Below are 12,947 nucleotides of genomic sequence, written 5' to 3'. Positions count from 1 at the left end.
GAGCAAAACAGGTAACTTTTTACCTGGTCACTCTTTTGCCAGAATCTAAATCAAATTCATTGATCACCAAACTGGATTGTGTGCGCTTGCTAAACTCGAAGCCCAGTTCTCGGGCTGCCACAACAAATGCTCCTTCATCTGGAGACTCGGCCTCGTAACTTATCTGCCCAGAGTCCTCATCTTTTTCTGGAATGGCAGTATGGCAAGTTGCCAGAATACGAAAAAACAGCTGAATCTGTAATGCATTCTTCTCTTGCATCCAGCAATTGGTCATCAGCCGCCCATCCTGAAAGTTGAAACCTTTAACATGAGGTTTTTCTAATCCACTATCCTCTCCAATCAGCAGGTTGCTATCCTCTTGTGGGGCTGCTCTCTTTCCTTGCCTCTGAGCTGCAGCAATCTCTACTTCAGTTACACCTTGGCCATAAGAGATGCCGGCTATAGAGCACTTCACAAACTCCATCTGGTTGCATGTCAAGGTTCCTGTCTTGTCAGACAAAATGGTGCCAACTTGACCTAGTTCCTCGTTCAGATTTGATGTGCGAGCACATGCAGGTGTATCTGTTTCTGCGTAGTACATTTCCAAATCCCGATTTATGAACAATGCCTGTGCGACCTTCACTACCTCAATAGAAACATACAAAGAGATAGGTATGAGGTAGCCATATAAAACAAGTGCTGTGACAAGATGAAATAATGCAGCAAGGAGGGGTTGGCCTGGATTGTAATAGAAGTTTGCATCATCTGGTCTCAAATACCACCAGTTTGGAGTCCACTTTTGTGTGTAAATGCCTAAGGCAATTGAGCCTAATAATGACATAAGGAACAAGACAAAGAAGAGCATGTATATTATAAGGTCCATTCTCTTTTCAATTGCACTCCTCTTTGATGGTGGGGGTGTGGAATTTTGCATAACTTTTGTATCGTGGCCACTAAAAATCACTGCCCCATATATGTACTCTGTGTTTCTTAGTTTTGAATCCCGCAACAGTATTTGTTGTGGGCCTAAGGGTTCTTCATGATCAACAATCTGCAGCTTGCCAATAAAGCTGTATAGCTGTGAGTTGGGATCCTCGCATACAATCTTTGCTTCAAATAAGTCAAAATCTTCATCGTCATCTATATCCATTGTGTACTCTAATGATCTTTTCAACTTCAAGTTCGTTTCACCATCAAGGTTCGTGGTTTCTACATAACATATTCCGTCTTCAAAGCTGGAAGATAGTAGTAAAAGGTCAGCAGGGAAAAAATTGTCCTTCTTGACTTTGACAACATCCCCAACCCTCACCTTTTTCCATCCAACAGGAACAAATCTTCCATCCCCCTGATGTACAAGTACCTTCCGGTTATTGACTTTTTTATCCTGCACATACATGCCAAACCCAATCTTCAATGAACACCACATCAGGAATAGGTAGCAGGAGAACAAGGTGCACAACTAAGAGAAACCAGATGGAATCATTCCTCTTTTGTAGAAGCAATAATAAAATGAAACGCAAATAGTGTGCCCATCGCCCTTTGAGAAATTTGTGAGGAAAAAAGCTCAATCAAAAACATGAATAAAGTCAAGAACCAACAAAGCTTTTCTGTTAAGCATGAGAAGTGATAATTGAGGAAGCCACACCTGCCAACGAGTGTCCCATAATTCCATCTGAAAAGTCACTGTAAAGGTAAAGCCTCAGAGCTGAATATGCAACACTATTACAAGACTTGGCTGCAATGCCTTTGGTTACAAGGTTCTTGTGAAATCAAGATAGAGATAAAAATCATTAAGGACCCCTACAGACAGTACAGTCGTAGCTTTTCTAATTTGAATTGTATGGAATAGCTCTACAGAGGTAGACCGTCTAAGGGAAAAAGTTTAAGACATAATTGGGGCACCAAGAAGAAGTCTACATGGGGCGTAGGTGGGTATGCACACTTGCAACCCAGCTCATCACTGGAATTTAAATGGCTTTTTTTGAGGGCTATCTGCAAAGCTTGCATCTCTTATGATAAATGAAAGGTTATTACTTGCAAGAGCTTGGATCAGATATGTGGCAAGGGACACTGCACAGTGCTTGGGTAACCAAAGTGATATCAGCTTAGATACTCACACCTGGAATCTCAAAGAACCGAGCCTTCAAATGGTGGGTGTGGCCTTAAACTTGGTCACAAGAGGAAGCTCCAACCGACCAGCTAACTGGCATCACGACATACAGAAAATTGCTTTGAAACGTGGAGGAGGATGGCTTCTCACAAGACAGCCTTGCCAAAGGTGATTCTTTGGGAATACCTTAAGATTGTTGCTGTAAAATCTCAATCTCTCTCTCTCAAGCTACACAGCATCGACGGAGACTACAACAGAAGATTCGAGCCATACTCTCTCGACATCCAGAGTGCAGATGAGGATGGATCCTCACCATTTCTTCCATCTTTGTTTCACACACTGTTACATCCAGTTTACCGGGTACCTATTGTATCAGCTGCTACACCCACGTAGTTTTAGATTGTAGTAGTAGTAGTAGTATTTTGTTCCACTTCTAGTTCTTTTCTAGTTCTTTTGTACCCAGACATGGTATTAGATTCACTATTTTGTAACTGATTGGTCTTATAGGTCATTTTGGCCTTTTGAAGACGTTAATATAACATTTCATTTCATTTCATTTCTCTCTCTCTCTCTCTCTCTCTCTCTCTCTCTCTCTCTCTCTCTCTCTCTCTCTCTCTCTCTCTCTCTCTCTCTCTCTCTCACACATCAAGACGCAAAGATCCATTACAGTTCCAGGCAGCCACTTTGAGTGTGGTCCCATAAGTCTCGCACCGTCATGTGGAGCGTCGCTCTAGTATTACCACTTTTCCATCTCGGTAAAAGGCAATCTTGCCTTTTCCCCTTGCCGCTCTAATCTCCGGCATTACTTCCTGCATATGAGCGATCTGCGAGGGTGAGATCATCCCCGAGAGAGATGCCAGTCTCTTTAAGAGTTGGTCTTTTTCTTCAAGAAGGACTTCTTCGCTTCCATGGTGGGAAAACGGAGGATGAGTGCTCTTTCTTTTGAGGTTTCTCCACTGCTTCCATTTTTCTTTATGTTGCCCACTCTTCATGCCTTTGTGTGCGTCGGCTCATGAACCCCCATCAAGGCTGTGAGTTCTTTTACTTCTTCGTCCACATTGCCTTTGTCTTTAAGACCGCAGATTCTCACATGTAAAGCGCGCACCCTTCTCCTCTGCTCCTCCTCAAGTGTCTCATTAATGATGTTGTTGGGTGTGGACGTGGGCGTTATCTCCTTGCCTTTCCCTTTCTTGGCCACCTTGATCCATTTCTCGGCTTCGTCCACCTTCTGTTGAGTTTTGGTAAGAACATCCACCCAAGAAGTCGTCATTTCTTTGTGCTGCTCTTCTCCCTCTTTGATGGCCCGTACTTGCTCCTTGATCGTGTTGATTTCTTCGATTATTGAGGGTTGCAGTTCGCCCTCTTCCAGTGTGTTTCTTGGTCGTGCTTCGGTGAGATCTTTCTTGAGTGACGCGATCTCTTCCTCTTGGGTCGTCACTCGATCTTCCAGCGTGCTTATCTTGCTCTCTTGGATCAACATGCGTCCTTCGAGCATGTTTATTGTACCCCAGAGATTGCGGTTCATCTTGGTGATCTCCGTCATTTCCTCTTTGCATTTTTGAATGGCATCCTCTAGGGGGTCGGCTTTATCGTTCATCTTCCTCATGCTTGATCGCCATCCGGAAAAGAGGCCCTAAACGCACGTGTGCACCCCCACTAGCATCGGGCGCGGTAGCTGGGCGAGTGGGGGAACGCAAGGAGGTATGGCAAGGAAGGGGCAGCGGTAGAGTACGGACGAGAGAGAGGAAGAGAAAGAAGCGATAGAGTACGGGTGAGAGGGAGAGAGAGGGAGAGAGAGAGAGAGAGAGAGAGAGAGAGGGGGGGGGGGCGCGGGGGGGATAGCGCTTGAGGTAGGGGGGGGGAGGGAGAGAGAGAGAGAGAGAGTTAAAGGGCGGTAGAGTTAAAGGGGGGGGGGGGGGGGTTAAAGGGCGATAGAGTTAAAAGTTAGGATTAGAGTTAAAGTTAAATAGAGTTAAAAAGAGTTAAAATGTAAGATGTAAAATTGTAAAAAAGGGGAGGGGGGGGGGGGGGGGGGGGGGGGGGGGGGGCAGCGCGATAGAGAGAGGGGCCTATCGCGATAGAGAGAGAGGGATCGCGAGCCTATCGCGATAGAGAGAGAGGGAGCGCGATAGGGAGCGGGGGGGCAGCGCGATAGAGAGAGGGAGCGGGGGGGGGGGGGGGCAGCGCGCGGAGTAGCGTGGGCGCAGGGGCAGAGGGTGCGAGGCAGGAGAGGGAGCGGGGGTGCAGCGCGCGCGGGCAGGGATGCGGGTGCAGAGCAGGGGGCAGAGCAGCGGGAGAGAGAGGGAAAGAGAGAAACTCAGCAGCAGCAGCAGACGTGGGCAGGGTGCCGAGGGGGGGGGGGGGGGATGCGGGTGCAGAGCAGGGGGCAGGGCAACGGGAGAGAGAGAGAGAGAGAGAGAGAGAGATTTTGACACAGTACCCAGAGCTAGATTGATGCGCAGATTACAAGAAATGGGAGTACCCACAGAACTCATTTGGGGGATCATGGCATTGTACAGATCAGTAGTAGGGCATGTACGCAGCCCTGAGGGACTTTCTACACCGGTTCACTCCACTATCGGGGTGAAGCAGGGTTGCCCGCTCTCTCCTACTCTTTTCGGTATGTATGTGGATGAGGTTTCTGACTACATTGAGAGCGATGGTGATAGAGGTGCACAGTTGGCAGGGACATGGATTCCACTTTTGTTATATGCTGATGACATAGTGCTGATCTCCGAATCTCCAAAGGGAATGCAACGTCAACTCGATGCTTTGCGTAGGTTTTCCCACGAAAGTGGTTTGTCTGTCAACCTTGGTAAAACCAAGGTTATGGTGTTTAATACCACCCCACAGTGGATCAGGAGGTCAGCACCTACATTCACATACGGCCAAGAGACTGGAGTACACGGATGCTTACACTTACCTTGGAGTGGTTTTTAGCGGACCTGCCTTCTCACTTAGAAGAGCAGCAGAGACCAGACTGACTAGAGCCCACGCAGCACTGAGTAAAGTAGAGAAGATGTGTTCGCAGGTCCAGTTTCAGGAGCCCCGGACGAAGCTCTAGCTCTTTGACACTTTGGTGGCCTCAGCATTGCTCTATGGAGCTGAGATATGGGGACCTTCATTGGATCACCACGGGAGGCCGGGTCGCACAGATGGATGGGGGAACATGGAGAAACCTCTCGTCTCTATGATCTCGCGGCTCATTAGAGCCAAGGCATCAGTACCACGGGCCATTATCCAAGCAAAGCTAGCGGCCCCCCCCACTAGTGGTGGAGGCGCTCACCAGATCAGTCTCCTTCATAAACCGCACATGGGAACTCCCTAGAAACAGATATGCTCGCATAGCACTTGAGTCCTCTCGACAATTAGCCATACAAGGGGATACAACATGCTGGTATGCAGAGATGGCATCATGGTTTCAGGCGCATGGGTTCAGCATAGACAGGCTGCCACCATTCCAGTACTCATTGGATGCACCGTCTCTCACTCTTACACAGTCAGAGATAACCAAGCTCATCCGCCAAGACCTGACCCAGCTAGACACCAGGAGGACATGGATACAACCAGCGCAGGAATTGGGCACGAAGATGGCTTTCTACAGAGACCACCTTCTCCAGCTTACGGAAGATGGTTTCGTGACGAGACCAAGATACATGGACACCCACTTGTCTCATGGGATACGATGTGCTATTGGCCAGTTACACACATCTTCTCACCATCTGCGGATTGAGACTGGGAGATACAGCGGAGTACCAGCAGAGGCCAGGACATGCCCCTTGTGTGACATGGAGCCTGAGACAGAGCTGCATTATACATGCCGCTGCCCCGTCTACTACGAGATACGAGGCCGCTTCCATTGCTTGTTCAGAGAGGGTTTTGGACCACTCTCAAGAGTCATGGGATACGAAGATCAAAGATGCCTGGGTTTGTTCTTGCTCGAGCTGCGCAGACACAGAGATAGCTTGATGAATGGCGAGGCTAGCCAGTCTCAAAAACGGATCACAGACTTTTTCAAAGCAGACAAAGGACAGCCGCAAGAGCAACTCCCACAGCAGAGCTCCCCCTCGTCTCACACCAGAGGCACACTGATCGACCGAGCGATTGAACTGGGGAAATCCAGGCGCCCACGACTGCGGAGGACTACACAGCATCGAAGGAGGCTACGTCAGAAGATCCGGAGCACGCTGGCCAGGCATGCACAACGCCCAGTCAGACTACTAACCATGGAGGAGATTGATGAGATTCGCCAACGACCGATGCTAGATCTCTTGTGATTCAGCTATCCCACCAAGCCGCCCATTTTTGCCCATCTTTGCTTAGTTTTTTGCTTAGTTCACATCGACTAATCTAGGATCCCATAGTATATATCTTCGTTTTGTACTGTTGTTATTTTGTTACTCTGACTTTGTATCAGATCCACCACCTTGTAACTTTTTGGTCTCATAGGTCACTATGGCCTTTTGAAGACATTAATATAACATTTCATTTCTCTCTCAGCACAGCAGAATCAGTTCTGCTACACACTCTCTCTCTACGCGAGCAACAGAAGCAGGTCGCTGTCTCTCTCTCTACGGGCGGGTGACTTGCTTCCTCGTGCGTTGACTGCAAAGCTCCTCGCACAGGGCCTCTCTCTCTCACGTTGTAGACTTCCAAGGGGCAGGAAGCAGGAGCTTCACGTGCAGAGCTCTCTCTCTCTCTCTCTCTCTCTCTCTCTCTCTCTCTCTCTCTCTCTCTCTCTCTCTCTCTCTCTCTCTCTCTCTTGTGGCCACGAACCCACATCTTTTTATGCCAGTAGTTGGGTGGGCCAGCGTGCTCCAATCCCTCACCATTTTGTATTGTAAGCCGTGGTGGACTCGCCGAGCTGAGGAGGATATACCCTCGCTCGCCTATCCGTATTTTTGGATTGGTTTCTAGTGTGCCCTATCCGCATGGACTCAGCCGAGCCAGAGCATCGAGCTATACCCGCATCGCCAATGGAGGCCATGAACGCTTCGCCAGTGGAGGCCATGATCATTTCGCCAATATGTAAGCCCCATACGAAGGCAGCTTTTGTGCTTACAAGCAAGCAGATAACACAAATGGAAAGGGAGATGAAAGAATGGAAAGCAGAGACGGAGGGATGGTGGAGAGAAGGCCAACCTTCTTCAAATGTTTCTCAATGAAGGCGCGCAATGGAAGAAGGAGAAAGAGGACTTGCATGCAAAGCTAGAAGCATTTAAGGCGGATTCACAAGCTAGGAGCATTTAAGGCGGATTCACAAGCACTTAGAGAAGAGGTCACAGCCCTCAAGCGAGAGCTTGCGGATAGAGTAAGCAGAAGGGGAATTTCAGCCCTCGGTGATAGACGAGATCAAGGTCATCACGGAGCAGGTACGGATGATCACAGAGGAGGAGAACAAAAGGTGGTAAAGACGTCTTCGTGGATGGATGTGATCACGAAGACACAGAAGAAGGCGGATGAGGCCAAGAAATGGATAGAAGTCGCTAAGAAAGGGAAAGGGAAAGGGAAAGAAACCACATCCGTCCCCACTCCTACAATCATCAACATGACTCTAGAAGAAGAGCAACGAAGGAAAACTAGAGCCTTGCATATCAGAGTAACCGGTCTAAAAGACCGAGATGATGTGGAAGGGGAAGTCGAAGAACTTCTCCGCATGATGGGTAGTGAGGCTACTCATACAAAGCATGGAGGGTAGGGAAGAAGACACAAGGCAACGAGGAGACTTCAAAAGGGAGAGCTTTAATCATCCGTTTTCCATCCATGGAGGCAAAGAAGGACTTCTTGAAGAAGCGCCCTACACTAAAGAAAACGGGCATATTCCTTGGAGATGACCTCACTCTCACACAACTTGGCGCATATGAGAGAGGTAATGCCAGAGATTCAAGCGACAAGGGAGAAGGGAAAGAGGGCCTTCTACAGAGATGGCCGGGTGGTGATTGTAGAGCGGCGCTCCACATGACGGTGCGAGACCTATGGGACCACACTCAAAGTTGCCACCTGGAATTGTAATGGATCTATGCGCCTTGATGTGGGTGCTTTTGAGGATAGTTTTACGGGAAGAGACATCGTCTTCTACTCTGAGACACATCAGGCCCCGGGGCAATCTATGCCTCACATTAGTGGATATAGATGGGAGACAGCCTGTAGACAGGAGACACGATCATAGCACAGAGGGTGGGGCTCACGAGGAGTGGCAGTGTTATTCACGGAGGAGTTGCATCCATTGATACATATAGCCCGCATGGATGAGCAAGCTAGGTACATGTGGGTGAGATTGAGAGCAGAGACAGGCAGATATCTTTACATTGCTATTTGCTACTTTCCCCCGAGTACGTCAATTTATGCACCACCCAGAGGACAGTCCCCCTTCTCTATTCTGGATGATGACATATGGGAGTTCTCTAGAGATGGTGACATCATCATTCTGGGGGATTTCAATGCTAGGACTGCCTATCATCAGACAGTATTTTATGATACTTTAGAGGAGATGCTGAGAGAGTTGGATGTTGCAGAGACGGGCCTATCCAGACTATCACAGGATGGAGGACACACTGAGTATGGACGACACTTGATAAACATGGGGACTGCACATGGATTGGCCATCTTGAATGGCCTACAGAGATTTCCCGCTGCGGGGGGTTTTACATGCTTTCCACACAGACATGGAGCCAGCACAATGGATTATGTCATGGCACAGCCGAGCCTCATCTCTAGTATCCAGGACCTCACGGTTGGACCCAGACCTGTTGATCTGGCAGTGGATCATGCTCTTGTGTTGCTGACCATTTCTTTTCAGTTTAGTGTAGCACACAGGCTATGGGCAGCAGCCCCTACTAGCTACACCTTCACGCGGGAGACGGACTCTGTATACATAGATGGGATCTACAGACGCCTGTGCACAGAGGAGCCAGGGCGACCTCTAGAGGAGCTTACCACTATACTGACACACACACTACATGATGCAACAGCAGAGGCATACCCACATACCTATTGTGCTAAGCTCACGCTATTGTGCAGCAGGGCAGGAGATTGCAGAAATTGCAAGCGTACACAAACAAAGGTCCAAGCTGCTGCCCAAACTGCATTGCAGCAGATTGCAGAAATCGACTTGCAGGAAATTGCAGAAATTGCGGGGGGGCGGGGGGGGGGAGGAGGATTTTCAAAAAAATTCAAAAATTTTCAGAAGGGCATGCAAACTGTATGCAGAATGAACGTTTGACATGTATGCTTTATGTGGGAACATGTATACATAATGTGGAAACCCATCTGCACATAGTGTGGTCTTCTTCTACCGCCGAAACTTGTACCCTCTCGTTTTTGGCAACCATTAAAAAGATCAACCACAACCTCTTGGGCACAATAAAGATGCTCGAAGAACGTGTGTTGGTCCAAGAAAGCAAGATAACTACACTGGTAGATCGTGTGACAGCCCAAGATGAAGAGATTGCGTCACTCAAGAAGGATCTCACCAAGGTACAATCAAAAAACACACTTGAAGAGGGAGAACTGCAATCCTTAGTAATAGAAGAGCTCAACACGATTAAAGAGCAAGTGCGGGCCATCAAAGAGGGGGAAGAGCAACACAAAGAAATGACGACTAGAAGGAGCAAAGAAGGCGTGTACGCGCTTTACATGTGAGTATTTGCGGCCTTAAAAACAAAGACAGTGTGGACGAAGAGGTAAAAGAACTCATGGCTTTGATGGGGGTCAATGAGCCGATGCACACAAAAGCTTGGAGAGTGGGCAATAAAAAGAAAAATGGAAGCAATGGGGAAACCTCGAAAGAAAGGGCACTCATCCTTTGTTTTCCCTCCATGGAAGTGAAGGAGGACTTTTTGAAGAAGAGACCAACTCTTAAGAAGACGGGCATCTTTCGCGGGAATGACCTTACCCTCTCGCAGATCGCTCATGGAAATGCCGGAGATTAGAGCAGCAAGGGAAAAAGGTAAGATTGCCTTTTACCGAGATGGAAGAGTGGTGATATTGGAGCGACGCTCCACATGACGGTGCGAGACCTATGGGACCACACTCAAAGTTTCTACCTAGAATTGTAATGGATCTATGCGCCTTCATGTGGGTGCTTTTAAGGATAGTTTTACTGGGAGGGCAGTCTATCCCTCACATCAGTGGATACAGATAGGAGACAGCCTGCAGACAGGAGATGTAACAGACTTGGACATCCCAAGTCAAGAATCAATCGCGACAGCACCAAATAACCACTTCAAAACAATTCATAGATCACAAGAGATTTGCACTGGCCCGGCGGAGATACATGCCTAGAGATATTGGACCCAAAGACTGGCGCCCCTTTCGATATTTCTTTATGTATTAAATCGATTGTCAAAGTACAAAGAGCGGTTAGGGTTTCACTCTCAGACTCTACGTCCAGATTCTCTGAGAAGTGAGCCCTTAACCACTAATTTAAAAGTTACAAGGGATGCCCAAAAGCAGAGCCCCAAAAGCTTTCAGTCAAAAGCAGTTTCTCTCTCTCTATCTCAAGAGAGAGAAAAATAAAGCAAGTTCTCTCTTTCTCTCTCTTTCTTTCAAAGCGTAGCCAAAAAGCTGCTAAAAATTGCGTCGCTTGGAGCTTTTTCAGCCTCTGCGATTTCCGGAACCTCCGTACACTACTGCCACGTGGCACTGGCGCCAAATTTTAGGATTTCCAGCCACTTAGGGTTTCAGCCAACAGTTAGGGTTAGGGTTAGGGTTTTCAAAAATTAGGGTTTCTGGCAAAAATTAGGGTTTCTGCTGTCGGTAGCCACGTCATCACTTTGTGACATACCCCCCTCTTGAAAGCATTGTAATCAACCACGATTACACCTGCAAAACCGATAGAAGCCATAAACCGTCTTAGCAAACACTAACTGGTAGTACCTACGTACTAGGAACACGCATCTAGCACATGTACCAAATCGACAGTCACATCACACATCACAGGACATCACCAGACATCAAAGGACATCACATGACATTCAATCATTCATTCGGATCTTAAACCATGATTTATCGGCAATGTAGCTAGCAATCGCATCTAGGTCCAATCGGGACCTCATCGATGTCCAATTCACTAACCCCTATTGCAACCATGTCTATTCGAGATCAATCAGACCAAAATGCTGCAGTCATTTCGTCTATCAGTTCCTGCACTCAAAAGAAGTCAAGAACTAATCAGTATCATAATCAGAAATTCTATTTCATAAAGTCATCCAGCAGTATACTGTCAGCTTTCGGTATCCTTGAAGCTCAAAGAGACATCAGTGACTCTAGTATCTAAATCAAGGCATCTGTTGACAAAGGAGCGGAGTGACTCCCCTCTTGTGCATCCCACTGCACCATATCTCCGGCCAAGTTGAATTCAGGGTTCCGTTTGGAATAGATTATGCTAAACCAAAAGCATCGAGGTAAAGTTTCACAATCTGAGTATCTACTAGATCCTCCTCCTCCATCCACTTCGCATCCAATGCAAGATAGTTCTTGAACTTAACCAAGAACCGCCTTCGAACTTTACCTTTCGTCTTCGTATCCTTATGTGCCAAAATCTGTTCAGGAACAAGGATCTCCTCGTTCTCTTCCACTTCGGGTTGCTCATCAGGCTCCCCATCATCAGGCACATCACCCTTAAAAGGTTTCAAGAGACTCACATGGAATGCATTGTGAATCCTCCAAGTATCTGGCAGTTTCAATCGGAAGGAGACATCATTTATCTTTTCAGTGATCTGGAAAGGTCCGTAGTATCGCAAACTAAGCTTTGGAAAAAGCCTCTCCTTTCCCTTTTTCTTTCATAGGCGTGCCTTCTCAAAACGTAAGAGCACCCAATCATCCTTCTTCAATTTCAAGTCGCGACGATGGCGATCTGCTTCCTTTTTCTGTCGTTCTTGAGGCTTCTGCAAAGTCTCGCGGAAATAGCCAAAACCAACGGCTTTCGAGACAAAGCATCTGCCACCACATTCTTCTATCCCTGCACATGGACAATCTGGAAGTGAAACTGTGACAAGATGTATGCCCACCGCATCTGCTTTTCCGAAAGCTGCTTCTATGACAAGAAGTAGCGCAAACTCTGATGGTCTGTAAAGACAGTAAAATCTGCTCCGAGTAGGTAATGCCGCCACTGAGTAAGAGCATGGATAATCGCCAAAAGCTCTTTCTCATAACTCTATGTTGTCATCTCCGGCCTAGAGAACAATCGGCTCTCGTAAGCAATGACATGGCCTTCTTGCATCAAGACCGCACCCAGACTACGACCACAAGCATCACAAAGTACTTCAAATGACTTCTGCAAGTCCGGCAAAGTCAAATATGGTCCTGTAGTCAATTTCTCTTTCAATGTCTGAAAGACAGTCACCTTTGTGAATCCCCACGAGAAAAGGGACTCCTTTCTGTGTCAAGATATGCAAAGGGGAAGCAACCTCTGCAAACTTTCGAATGAACCGTCTGTAGTACGAACACAGTCCCAAGAAGCTTTCAACTTCATGGACATTCTTCAAATCAGGCCAATCATGGATAGCGTCTATCTTGGCCGGATCCATTTGCTTTCCTGCTGATGAGACAAAGTGTCCCAAAAAGTTTATCTCTGAAGCAGATGATCTCTGTGTTCTGCCTCATTCTTGGAGATAACAATGATATCATCAAAGAAAGTGTCTACAAATAGCCTGTACTCTCGAAAAATCCCTTCCATCATCCGATTAAATGTCGCAGGAGCATTGGTTAAGCCAAAAGGCATCACCAAAAAACTCAAATAACCAAAAAGTAGTCCGAAAGGCTGTCCTGTAGACGTCTTCCGACGCGATTCGGATCTGATATTATCCACTCTTCAGGTCAATCTTGCTGAAGCACAAGGATCCCTGTAACATGTCGA

At 47.4% G+C, this 12,947-nt stretch overlaps 1 protein-coding gene across 7 annotated transcripts in view; it reads right to left on the bottom strand.

The window, feature by feature from the left end:
• Window positions 1-12,947, bottom strand: part of LOC147445236 (putative phospholipid-transporting ATPase 8) — a 119,354-nt gene that overhangs the window by 66,722 nt on the left and 39,685 nt on the right. For 5 of the 7 annotated variants that reach the window (XM_086524796.1, XM_086524793.1, XM_086524790.1 and 2 more), the window contains exon 2: window positions 24-1,363. In XM_086524796.1, the coding sequence (XP_086380922.1) occupies window positions 24-1,363 (1,340 nt within the window). The remainder of the gene's footprint in view (window positions 1-23; window positions 1,364-12,947) is intronic. The other 2 variants (XM_086524794.1, XM_086524795.1) reach the window with 1 other exon arrangement.

This window comes from Adiantum capillus-veneris, chromosome 12, assembly GCF_014529385.1.
Source record: "Adiantum capillus-veneris isolate H3 chromosome 12, ASM1452938v2, whole genome shotgun sequence".
NCBI lineage: Eukaryota > Viridiplantae > Streptophyta > Polypodiopsida > Polypodiales > Pteridaceae > Adiantum > Adiantum capillus-veneris.
The sequence above is the reverse complement of the archived record's forward strand: the minus strand, read 5'-3'. Positions and strand labels throughout refer to the sequence as shown.